Genomic DNA, 12,803 nt, shown 5'->3' with positions numbered 1-12,803 from the left:
TAACACGGATAAATTGTGGTTTGATGACGGCATTTCTTTCATTGGATACAATTTTTTATGTCTGATGTTTTGCTACAATTTGCCCTGTAAATTATTTAATGAAAATATTTTAACAGCTGGTTCAAGCCGCATTGAAAAATCACAGTAATACTTTAATAAATAATTATGTGTAATCACTTTCATCTAAATTTGTTTGGCACCTGTGTAAAATGGCGAATAAACCACAAATTAAGTAAAAGCTGTTTTGACCTCACACACACACTCCACCAATGACATTTTCATTTGACGCTGAAGCTTTTAAACAGAGCAATTTACCAGTGGCTTTTTACCCTTCCTGTAGGCCTTTCTTCAACTGATTCATGAAGTTCTTACCTGCCACAGTCTGAAACAAACAAAATCTAGGAGGTTTAACTTATTCAACAAATATGGGATTAGTGCTTTGAGGCACAGCAGCTGTCTTGGTTGACTGGCATTCAATTCTCATGCATTGTTCTTTCTCTTTCCTGAACTTTGAATAACAATGACTATGAAAACCAATCTGCTCCCAGTGCTGCTTTTCATGAATACAATATGACCTGATGTGACTTCATTGTCCCCTGGTTAGTTACAACAAAACAACATTCAATTCAGTCAATAAAATGAAAATAGAAACTGTAGCCCATGACAAAAGCTTCATTTCTGTTTCCAATAATGAACATATAGAAAAAATGTTTCTACTTTATCCAGTATCCTCAGTAATATATACATGGAGAAAATTGATGGTTCCCCTCAAAAAGGTGAAAATAATTTGATTAATTAATAAGTTGTCAGAAAATTATAGACAAGCATGTTAAAGTTAAAGGCTATAAGACCATCTCCAAGCAGCTTAATGTACCTGAGAACACAGTTGCACATGTTTACCAGAAGTTTAGAGTCCATGGGACTGTAGCCTGCCACTCTGGACGTGGCCACAAGAGGAAAACTGATGACAAATTGAAGAGACGGATTATACGAATGGTAATCAAAGAGCCCAGAACTTCTTCCAAAGAGATCTGAGGGTAACTCCAAGGTCAAGGTACATCAGTGTCCAACCATCCGTCACTGTTTGAGCTAAAGTGGACTTACTGAAAGACAACAGAGGAAGACTCCCCTGTTCAAAGCAAATAATAAATAAAGTGAGACTGGAATTTGCCAAAATGCATACTGACATGCCACAAAGCTTCTGGGAGAATGTCCTTTGGACAGATGAGACAAAACTGGAGATTTCTGGTGACTCACATCAGCTCTACGTTCACAGATGCAAAAATGAAGTATACAAAGAAAAGAACAGTGTACCTACTGTGAAACATGGAGGAGGCTCTGATCGGTCATGTTCTGGGGCTGCTTTGCTGCATCTGGCACAGGGTATCTTGAATCTGTGCATGGCACAATAAAATCTCAAGACTATCAAGGCATTCTGGAGCCAAATGTGCTGCCAAGTGTCAGAAAGCATGGTCTCAGTCACAGGTCATGGTTCCACCAGGATTATAACCAAAAAACACACAGCTAAAAACATGAAAGCTAAGAAAGCTAAGAACAAAATATTAGACTATTCTGAAGTGGTCTTGTGTGAGCCCTGATCTAAATCTTATTGAACATGCAGTCTGGAGAAGGCACCCTTCAAACCTGAGACAGCTGGAGCAGTTTGCTCACGAGTGGGCATTAATACCTGTTGTCAGGGGCAGAAGTCACATTAAAGGTAAAAAGTAATCTTTTTAATATCATCTCCTGGGTGTGGTTTTTATATAAGTCATTTGCAGGCTTCTACCTCATCCTCACAGAGAATTCTTATTTCTTTTATGTTTTCAAATGTACCTTGTACTCCATGTGTGTGAACAAAAAATAAAGTCACACTGAGAGTTACTAAAATCACTTGAGTGCAGTGATTGCCCCAAAAGGTTGTGCAAAAAAAACATTAAGTTAAAGGTACCATTATTTTTGTCCAGGATAGCTATCATTAATTTGTTTTTTTAAATGATTCTGTTGAACCACAATTCAAATTTTAGATTTAATTTTCAGTAAATCTATATTCACTATTACATTTGTCAGTTTCAAGTTATTTCACGACCATTGTGGGCCTTCTTTCTTTAACACAGGGTACCAACGAATTTGAATATTTCCAAATCTTTTTCTTCTTCTTCATTTTTACGTTGATGATACAGTCATTTACTGCTGTGCACCTACGCTTGCAAAAGCTTTTGTGTATCTTCAGCATGCATTTGACATGGAACAGGACCAACTTCATCAGCTAAAACGTGTTTTACATGCAGATAAAACTAAAGTCATGTTTTTAACTTCTTCAGCTAAAATAGCACTGACTAAAAAATGTTACTAAATATGGTCATGAAATTGAGTTAATATATTTTCTTATTTGATGAAAATTTGACTTTTAAAGAGTGACTAAAAAGCTGTGATTTTACAACAGAAACAAGTCTTGCTTTTCTTTTTTCATAAAAAAAAAAGACAAGTTGAGTCTAGCTTATTACCTACTTTTGATCATGGTGACGTATTGTACATGAATGCATCTGCTCAGTCTTCACATGTTGGAATGTGTGTATCATGGAGCTCTAAAGTTTATCACAAATCCTGGATTTTTCCCTATCACCATACTTCATATTCATAAGTCAACTGGACATTGCCTAGGGAACTCAAACATCTTCATCAATCGTTAGCATAGAACTCCACTTCGGGGGCAAAAAGGGATTTCTATATAGAGAAATGCTACCAAAAAGGCCATGAGCTGTATGTGACTATGCCAAGTATTCAAAGTGCAAAAATATAAACATTCTTAATTCATTTTGTGTCCCAAAAGTAGTGAAATATTCAGGCAGAAAAAAACACTTGTGTGTGTCTGTACATTAAACTCTGATGTCATCCGTATTCCCTCAGCTGATGTCCGTACCACCAACATCCAGCTTTGCTCGTTGATGGGAAACAGGGATCTCTCTTTTAAAATATAAAGATCATTTGGCTCAGCTCAGAAGAATTTGTTGTTTGGCTCCCAAACAGGTCTCCATTTGTTACCAGTTTGGCTTTTGGATTATATAACAACCAAGGATAGAGGAAAGGAAACTGGCGCTCAAATGGGAGCTAGCTACAGTGGCTACAGAGACGTGTACAATGCAACTTTACTCGTTCTCTTACCTCACAAGGTCTAGTCATTTGATAGCATATCACCATTTCAATTACAAGTATGTAGCAAAAAAAAAAGGGAGAATTTTCATAGATGTTAAAGGTGATCAGCTAGTGCCTTAACTCAGTACAAGACTCTTCTAGACTCTTGCTTCCCTTCACCTGGCTACACGGCGCTAGGAGGTCTGCAGGACTGATTAATTCGTGATATTGATCGCCTTTAAGCAGAAGTGTCAAAAGTATTCACATTCATTAGTCAGGTAGAAGTATAGACACTAGGATTTAAAAAGACTTTTGTAAAAGTTGAAGTATCAACTCAAGCTTTTTACTCAAGTAAAAGTGTAAAAGTACTGGTTTCAAAACTACTTAAAGTATAAAAGTAAAAGTAATGTAAGGGGGAAAAAATGCCATTAAGGACAAAAGCTTACGCCGCATCACAGGGGCCTATAGTGTACTACCCCACCTCCCCCCAAAAAAATTTTCTCAAGGCCATAATGACTATAATGTTATACTAAAATGTTAATGTTGAAAATTTTGGGATGCACCCGTTTCAGCCGTATTTATGTCCATTGAAAATGAATGCATTTTAGTACAATGCAAATGCATTCAAGAACCAAATATGTGTACTACCAACCTACTCGCTGGTGCTTGGTTGGGACATTTCGCTCGAGTTCTCTTAAGTCTTTACCACGGACATGGTCATACTAGGCTACATATGTCTGCTATTTCCTTGCTGGACTGTGACGTGATTTGTGTCATGTACACAGGTGTGATGGATCGTATACAAACCAATAGGGTGTTGGAATGATATTGTGCTGATACGTCTCATCAAACCACAATCAAATTCACTCTATCTGCATGGCGTGATTTATCTGGATAGGTTTTTGGGTTCTTTATTTGTGTTTTTTTGAATGATGACAAGCCGGAATGAAAACAAGCTGGAATGAAATAGCAGTAACGAGGCTGTTTTTAAAATGTAAGGAGTAGAAAGTACAGATAATTACTTGAAAAGTAGGCTGAAAAATAATTACTCTAGTAAAGTATAGGTACCCAAAATTTCTACTTAAGTAAGGTAACGAAGAATTTGTACTTAGTTACTTGACACCTCTGCCTTTACGTCAGGTAAATCAGTTAAACTGTGGCAAAAAATCTTTTGGTAAAGTGTAGGGATTGTATTCAATGTATGTGGGACTCTGCAGTGACCCAACAAATGGTCTTATTCTGGCTGCTTTCTGTTTCTACTATGCATCTTTATATTGTACACTGAATTATCTGGAAAGGCAAAATTTAGTTTGAAAGCATGCAGAGAGCAAAGGGTCATGAATGCTCCTATTCATTATGTAAATATGTTAGAGATATGAACCAGCTCAGTCTTGGTTTGTTCAGTATTACAGTACTCTGAAATAAACTGACATTGCTTCAATAAATTGTTCCAATGTTTAAAACAAACAAAGCTTACAATTATTTTATCACAGTGATCCACAACACTTCATAATAAGGTGATTTAGCTGTGTACAGTGGAGGTCTGAGCGCTTCTGAAATCAAAAACAAACAGAAGGTGATTTCTTTCATTTCCTCCACTCTGGCTGAAGCTATTCTTATCATCTAAAACCTTCCAGGCATGCACTCTGAGCTCCTAAGACAGCAGGAGGGCTCATCTTAGATGTTTTTGTTGTGAAATACCATTTAATTATAACTCTGGCTGTGCTGTAAGCAGGTAGATTAGAGCTAAAAAACCTGTAATCACATTAGCCCACCATGCTTCAGTCTGCCCGTCATCCTGTTAGTGTGTATATTTAAGTGAAGACTCTGTATTTCACTGGAGAAGCCCCTTGCTTCACATCCGCTCACATCTTCCCTCTGCGCTCCAAAGCATTACAAAAACATTTTTGTCAAGCTTATTGGAAAAATAATCAGAGACTTTTCAGATATAACAGGAAATTGTTGGAACGTGAAGATAAAACACTAGTTAGTTTGTAATAGAACAAACAAGGAAACACATTAATTGTTCAGGATGATCTTCATTCTGATCACTTTAACTCTTTGTACTCACAACAATGAAAGTAATGCAATGCAATGGTTTCGTTACTCATCTATAATGCTGTACAGCTGGTATATGTATAAACGCCAAAAAAAGAACAATATAATTCTGAAAAGCATGCTCCCAGAGGCAGCCTGTGCAAAGATACACTATGCAAATAGCCAGTTTGCATGCTAATGTGCAACACTGTCAAGGTTCAAAGAGGAAAAAAATTGAAGGATTTTTTTAAGCCATCAACTATTATTGGGTTTTCAGGGCTCAAACTGGTTTTGACAATTAGTCACACTGTATTATATTAATATAACAAAGGCATGATTAAAAAAAATCCAAAGCAATAGCTCTGTGGACACAAGACACAGCAGGAAAACAGGAAGTGAGTACTTGTGTGACATATAGCCAACCAGATAGAATTGTGGGCATTACATTAGTTGAAACTCTTCATAACTTTGCCCATCCTTGTGTCCCCTGTCCTTGACTTAAGCTGAAATTCCTGTTGGAGGTAAGGATGAAGGAGAGAGGAGGTGTTTAAAGCAGCTCAGTGTGAAGTAATAATACTGTTTCTCTGCAGAAGAATTTTGATCAAATACTCAACATGATTGGTTTGGAGGCTGAGTATCTTCCGCACCTCAATACAGTTAGAGAGTTTTTCCACATTTAATTCTCACAGCACTGATCGGCTTAAAATAGCACCGCTTAACAAGCAGTGGTGATGAAATTAATGGATGCATTTTACAAATGGATTCAGGATAATCTAATAGCAAAGTGTTGGGCATCAGCATAAGGCAGCAGTTTGTTAATTGTTTTTATCTTACTGAACAACAACATTATTATAAATTCACTGCACTATACCCTACTGAAGCATTAAAACAAGAGCAAAGAGCCACAACAAAGTCTCTTTTAGCTGAGATGATGTTTTTTGCACGTTTCCCATTAGGCTTCAGCATGACGTTTAACCAATGATAAGCTCCACTGTTTGAATACTCTGGCTTAGCTCTGGAGCTACACATGCCTTCTACATGAATTTGTCTTGTTCCCCCAATTGGGCCATCACGAATGTGGCAGACAGAATGTTGGTCCAATCATCTTCCAAGAATTCGTCCGAAAAGTCCCAAACACTTGGTATGGGAGGTTTTCTGGATGAATGTGAAATAAATAAACAAATGAGTATATGAAACAGTCTAGCTGGCATGTCAGGTTAACACAAGGTATAATATAATGAATTTATTGATGGAATGATGAATTAATTTTCACATTTCAAGATCTGGTGTGCAGTCATGCCTGAACTTCTACATCAGACACACCTGTATCTGTAAACAAGAGACACAACAAGAGCCAGCTGAACAAGTAAGCCAGTCTACCCTGAGACCAAGTGAGCACCCAACAAAAACCGGTTCTGTCGAAGACCCTGACAGCTGAAATTCTCCATACCACGTCTTCCTGACATATCTTGAATTTAGACTCTCTATTCTGTCCATCCTGTCTTGACTCCTTATATAAAATCATCTTTCCAACTAACGAGTAAACATGCAGACAAGCAGTCAGCATAGAGTCCAACTGAACCAAACCCTAACCTCTCACTTAGTCCGCCAGTCGACTGGTTCAACGTATGTTATAAAGGACCCTGACGCTGTTTCCACCAATTAGAGTGAAGCAGCCAGCCATCAGCTGGTGAACCAGTCGGACTGTGGAGTGTGTGCTCATGGAGCATGACAGTGTTTCCACACACCAATTACAGCCAGACAGCGGTACAGCTGTGTGGTGGCTTGGCACTCAGCCACACTATAAGTACCGCTATCGATTGACAGAGCATGTGTGAGGAGAGAAAGTCATACTAAGTGATGGAGGCTCATGCAGGCACACTGAAACTTCCAAAAACTCTCTCTGTCAGAGTAATGATGCATGCAGTCACATTTAAGCACTGATTTGTTTATCTCTCATGCATCTGGATTCATATTTATGTGCGCACGTTTCAAAAAAGCAGAGCGCACTGGGGATGAAAAGTGACAGGCCTCTCTCATTCAAACTCTTTACGTTTCTCTGCTGCCTCTTCTGATCTTGCTAATTATCACATTTTGACAGAGCAGGAGAGGAGGAAACAGAAGGAGAGGGTGAAAGACAGATGGGGGGGAATGGGGAAGGAAAACGCTTTTCAAACAATGAAATAAGGCAGAGAGAGCAAAGACAGGGACAAAAACTAGATCAGAGAGCCTTTGAAGCAGCTTATCCAACCTTTTCCATGTATACAAAAAAGGGTATAAAGTTATCAAATTAATAGTGCCTGGGTGCTTTTTTTCTTCACATCTGATATCACATTTGCACAATTACAATCCATTCCCAATCTTATTGTAAAAGAGTGCTTGCATACACTTTGCAATACACAGAATACGTAACACCAGCTGATTTAGTGCATTTATTTTAATGCATTGTCTTACACATTAAAAACTAACACATATAATAGGAAAAGAAATGAACAAATCATACTTATCCACAGATTCCAATGTTTTTGGTAAAGTCTGTTCTTACACACTCATAATATTAAAATCCACCTCTATGGCTAAAATCAATATGCAGCTGTGAAAAGCTTAAATTAAACCCACTCAGCTCTTCCAACCCCTGCAACAAATGGAAGACAGAAAATGGTTAACAACTAGTGGGTGAACACTTAGCTGCTAGCAAGCCATATATTTCCCCCAGGATTAGATGGATACCAAAAAAAAGGAGGGGTCATTAATATCAGACTTACATTTCTTGGTGGGCTCAAGCCTCCAAACGAGATTTAAACTTGTCTCATATATGCTGAATGTGCTTTAACGAGGCTGTTTAACACATTCACCATAAAACTTTACGAAGCACTAATATGACAATGTTGTGTTAACTGCTTCTAACTGGTTAAATGAAATATATTGAAGCAGCTCCAAGTATCACACTGGAACTGCTGCTTTTGCCTGGCACATGGTGCCTGTAAAAATTATTCACCTCCATAGACGTTTTACCCTTTTATCGATTCTATAAATCAATCATGGTATACACAATTTGGCTTTTTAAAAACAAAATTAAAAAAACAGACCTAATTCAACAAACCTTATCCAACAGAGGTCCAGCTAATTGGTGCTAGTAGTATCACAGATAGTGAAATGGGGATCACCTGAGTGCAGTGAATGTGTCTCAAGTGATTGTAATACAAACAAACTTGTGTCATGAAGGTCTAGTCACTGGTTAATCAGTATTCCTGGCTACCATCACACCATGAAGACAAAAGAATACTTCAAGCAACTCCAAGAAAAGGTAAGTGAAAAGCCAGAGGATGGACACAAAAACATTTCAAAGGCACTGAAGGTCCCCATGACTTCAGATAAATTCATCATCAAGAAATGGAAGAAATATGACACGTGTTAATCTGAGTGAGAGTAACCATGCAAAAAGGAGACTGGTGAAGGAGGCCACCAAGACACCTATGACTACTCTGAAGGAGTTACAAGCTTCAACAACTGAGATGGAAGAGACTCTGCAGAAAACTTGATGAAACTTGTTAAAGAAAACTCAGATTAAATCTAGACTACAGTGCTTCCAAAGGAATGGGGAAGCCTCCATGGTCAAGTGGAAGAAAGTTCTTGAGACCAAAATGGTGCTTTTTGGCCATCAGACAAGACACTATGTTTGGCAAACACCAAACACTGTACATCACCACAAATACACCATCCCCACTGTGAAGCATGGGGGTGGCAGTGTCATGCTGCGAGGATGCTTCTTGACAGCATGCCCTTGAAGTCTTGTAAAGGTAGAGGGTAATATGAATGCTGCAAAATATAGGAAAATCCTATTTAAGGAGGACAATCCTATTTAATCTGCAAGAGAACTACAGCTTGGGAGAAGATTGATTTTCCAGCAAGATAATGACCTGTAGAGGCCAAGTCAAAGCCCAGACTTCAATCCAATAGAGAATTATTGGCTAGACTTGGAAAGCGCTGTTCATACCCAATCCCTGTGCAACCTGACAGAGCTTGAACACCAATTTCATTCCACAGTTGACTGTGGTATATCCAGCAGGGTTGAAATTCCACAGACTGTCTCAATGTAAGGTGGCATCCATCACAGAACCACACTTGAAGTGACTGAGCTCTTTAGAACAACACGTTTTGTTTCATAAATGTTTGCAAATGGATTTTATACACCTATGGCAACAGGTATGATTGAAACACCTGAATTCAATAATTAACAGGTGTGTTTACTCTTAAATATAATTTAAGAGCTTTGTCCTCCTTAGTTTCAATCAGATATAGATAAACAGTCAATTATCACCAATTTAGTAAGATGACCGAGAGGCAGAGACGTAATAATGCATCTACTACAGGTTAGTTTGTCATTGCAGCATGTAACACAGAGCACTTATTTGATTCAACTTACAGCCAGGAGTATCTGCAGCGAGGAGTGGGCCACCTCTATGAACTGGAAATCCATCATACAGCCAGATATAGATATATATCGGTGGTCCTCAGGTGCCCAGGAGGGAGGAGGGGTTATGGGTGTCACCCTGCACCCGGGGCCATTCTCCATCCACCAGGAGCGATGCATGGACAGGTTAAACGTCAGGACAAGGTCAGAATCCTGGCAGGAAAGAGTCAGAAGGACAAACAGAGCAAGAAATGAGTTACATTTTTAATTAAAACCACACTGTTTGTCAAAGCGAGGTCTGAGAGATGCATGGAGAGAGGAGGAGGGAAGGTTTGGTTCCAGCTAAAAATAGATCCCAGAGTTATGATCCGGGATCACTCTTATTAGATCTGAATCATACACAGGCAGGGTTACGATGAGGGCAATAAGAGAGGGAGAGAGAAAGATAGTGGGAGGAAACCATAGAGAGAAAAGAAGAGAGGGGTAAAAAGAGAGGCCAAGAGAAGCTCTGCTTTGATTTTGTTTATGTCACGTACCAAAAGCTCCCCGTAACAAAATGTTAGTGTTTCGGTTTAACAGCCCACAAACATCGCCAACCACAGATAAAACACAGACCTGAAACTTTTAATGAACAATTCCATCAATATTAAAAGCAGATGCCTACTACAAATGTCATACTTTTTTTTTTCTGCTAAAGTAAAAGTAAGATTTTCTGTTTCTGTAGTTTACCTGTTAGTATGTTTTAGTAACTAATGCTTTTTTAATTCATTCAGATTTACTTGTTTACATAAGGACATGTGTGCAAGAAAATAAAACATGCATGCAATCTACAAAACAGCTTCGGGAAATACAAATCAAAAGCCTCTACAGTCATTTTTAAAAAATCATGCATGCAAATTATTGACAGCAGAAAAAGTGTTAGGGCTTGTGTCCATCGCTACCACATTTTTAGTTGGGAGCATTATTAGCAGTTGTAGACCCAGAAACTCTACCCCTGAAAAGACAAGTCAGGTCAGTTTATCCTCTGTCGTTGCTGTTGACAAAGCTGGTATCATAAGTCCCCCTTCTTGTTTTTTATTTGTCAGTGAGGGAGAAGTGGCATCAACAGGCATGTTCCAACGGTTGAACTATTTTCAACTGAGCGCGCTGAAAGCAGCACCATAAGGCAGCTGATGGTGAGGATGATTTTGCACTGAGGAAGCGCAGCACTGCCATGGGACAATGATTTTAGTGCTAAAAACAGTGGCTGTGATCATAGGCCCTGAAGAAGGTAGAGTGTGGACTTGTTAGTCCACAGCTATTATTACTTACAATGTTTCTGTTAGATTTTTATACCTACTCTGACTACTGACTACTACTTTACCAACTTTGTCCAACCCATTTTTTCTTCTAAGAAATGCATAACCAGATTTCAATTTCATCCCTAGTTGCATGGACACCATTTTTCAGCCCAAACAAAAGTACTTCCATTTGAGTACTCTCTAAACTTAATAATACCATTCTCATTAGATGTTCCTCATTCCACCTAGAAAGTGCCTATAAAAAGTATTCACCTGCTGGATGTTTTACCCTCTACTGATTTTATAAATCAGTCATGTTCATTATAATTTGGCCTTCAACAGTGGCTTTCTCTTTGCTAATCTCCCTTAAAGCTTTGACTGGTGAAGAACTGAAGCAACAGTTGTTGTTCAGAGTCTCTTCCATCTCAGCTGCTGAAGCTTATAGTTCCTTCAGAGTAGACATAGGTGTTTTGTTGGCCTCCTTCACTAGTGTCCTTCTTGCATGGTCACTCAGTTTGTGAGGACGGCCTGAAGATTTACACGTGCCATATTCCTTCAATTTCTTGATGATGGATTAAGCTGAACTCCAGTGTTCAGTGCTTTTGAGATATATATATTTTTATCTATCCCCTGACTTATACTTTTCAATAACCTTTTCTCTGAATTACTTGGCTTGTTCTTCTGTCTTTGTGGTGTAATGGTAGCCAGGAATACCGATTAACCAAATTCACTGCACTCAGGTGATCCCCATTTCATTAATTATGAGACTAGCACCAATTGGCTGGGCTTCTGTTGAATTAGATCAGTCACTTAAAAGGAGGTGTAGCAATGTAGCATATTAATTTGTTTTTGACACTATTTTGAAGTTGGTCCATAGAAAAGAACAGAAATATTTATTTTTGCTACTATGGATTATATTATAATTTAAAATGATTTAATCTGTCTACAGCATAAATCTGAGCAACTCTGATGATCCCCTCTGCTTCCAATCATGTTCTGGTGCAGCCATGATTTAGCTTCAGTTTACTTAAGATTTAAAAACTCTTAAACTGTTGATTTTACCCTCAGCAGTGGTAATTACAAAGTTAACTTGTATGAAAATAAAGCTGTTGACTCAGTAAACAGCTTAAGGGTAGCATATTCACAATTTAACTAAGACTGTGTTTGTGTACTGACATTAGCATTTAGCTCAGAGCGTTGCTGTCTGAAGTGAAGCCTCACAGATCTGCTGGTATAACTGCAGACTCCCAGTCCTTTCCTACAGATATAGAGACATTTTGTTCTCTTTACTCATTCTTTGTCCACAGCAGCATGAGCAGCCTATCACCAGCAGAGATAACTTCAAATTATAGCCAGAAGCTGCAAAGTAGAGCACAAAAGACAGCTAGTAAATAAATAAATATTCTCTGCACTTTGTTGTTTCAGTTTTGGTTCACAGCAGCAAAGAATGGCCACGTAGAAATACCACACTGCAGTTATAATGCAGTATTCCTGCTCGCACTTTATTCAATTAATTTCACCCTAAAAGCCTTAAAGATGCCACATAAATCAGTGATGATAGTCGTCTGGGTTTAAATCATGCATAAATTAACATCTCCACTTAGCAAGGAGAGACGGTATATCACCCCACAGATGGTCATTGAAACCACACTGAAAACACACTCACACATGATCACAGATGCACACAGCCACTTCTGCTCTTTTCTGCTGCTTTTGTCTTTAGTCTAATGAAAAGCCTTTATGTTCTTTCAAAGTGGGCTGAAAGCACAAATGGCTTTCACCTCATTTGCTTATTTTCCTATGAGGTGATTCATCCTTTGACCAAGATGCCAGAAAATAAATATATTTTTCTATCAAACTCCAGCTCCCTTTTTCCTAAGATGCACATTACCCTTGCTATAACATCTGAGATTAGAATGGGTGTCAAGACTGGTCTCTAG

The 12,803-nt window shown here is 38.4% G+C and overlaps 1 protein-coding gene across 2 annotated transcripts in view; it reads right to left on the bottom strand.

The window, feature by feature from the left end:
* Positions 1 to 12,803, bottom strand: part of nkain2 (sodium/potassium transporting ATPase interacting 2) — a 141,462-nt gene that overhangs the window by 27,783 nt on the left and 100,876 nt on the right. For both annotated transcript variants that reach the window (XM_041804668.1, XM_041804669.1), the window contains exon 4: positions 9,596 to 9,796. In XM_041804668.1, the coding sequence (XP_041660602.1) occupies positions 9,596 to 9,796 (201 nt within the window). The remainder of the gene's footprint in view (positions 1 to 9,595; positions 9,797 to 12,803) is intronic.

This window comes from Cheilinus undulatus, linkage group 14, assembly GCF_018320785.1.
Source record: "Cheilinus undulatus linkage group 14, ASM1832078v1, whole genome shotgun sequence".
In the NCBI taxonomy this organism is placed as follows: Eukaryota; Metazoa; Chordata; class Actinopteri; order Labriformes; family Labridae; genus Cheilinus; species Cheilinus undulatus.
This window is presented reverse-complemented; position numbering and strand designations above follow the sequence as displayed.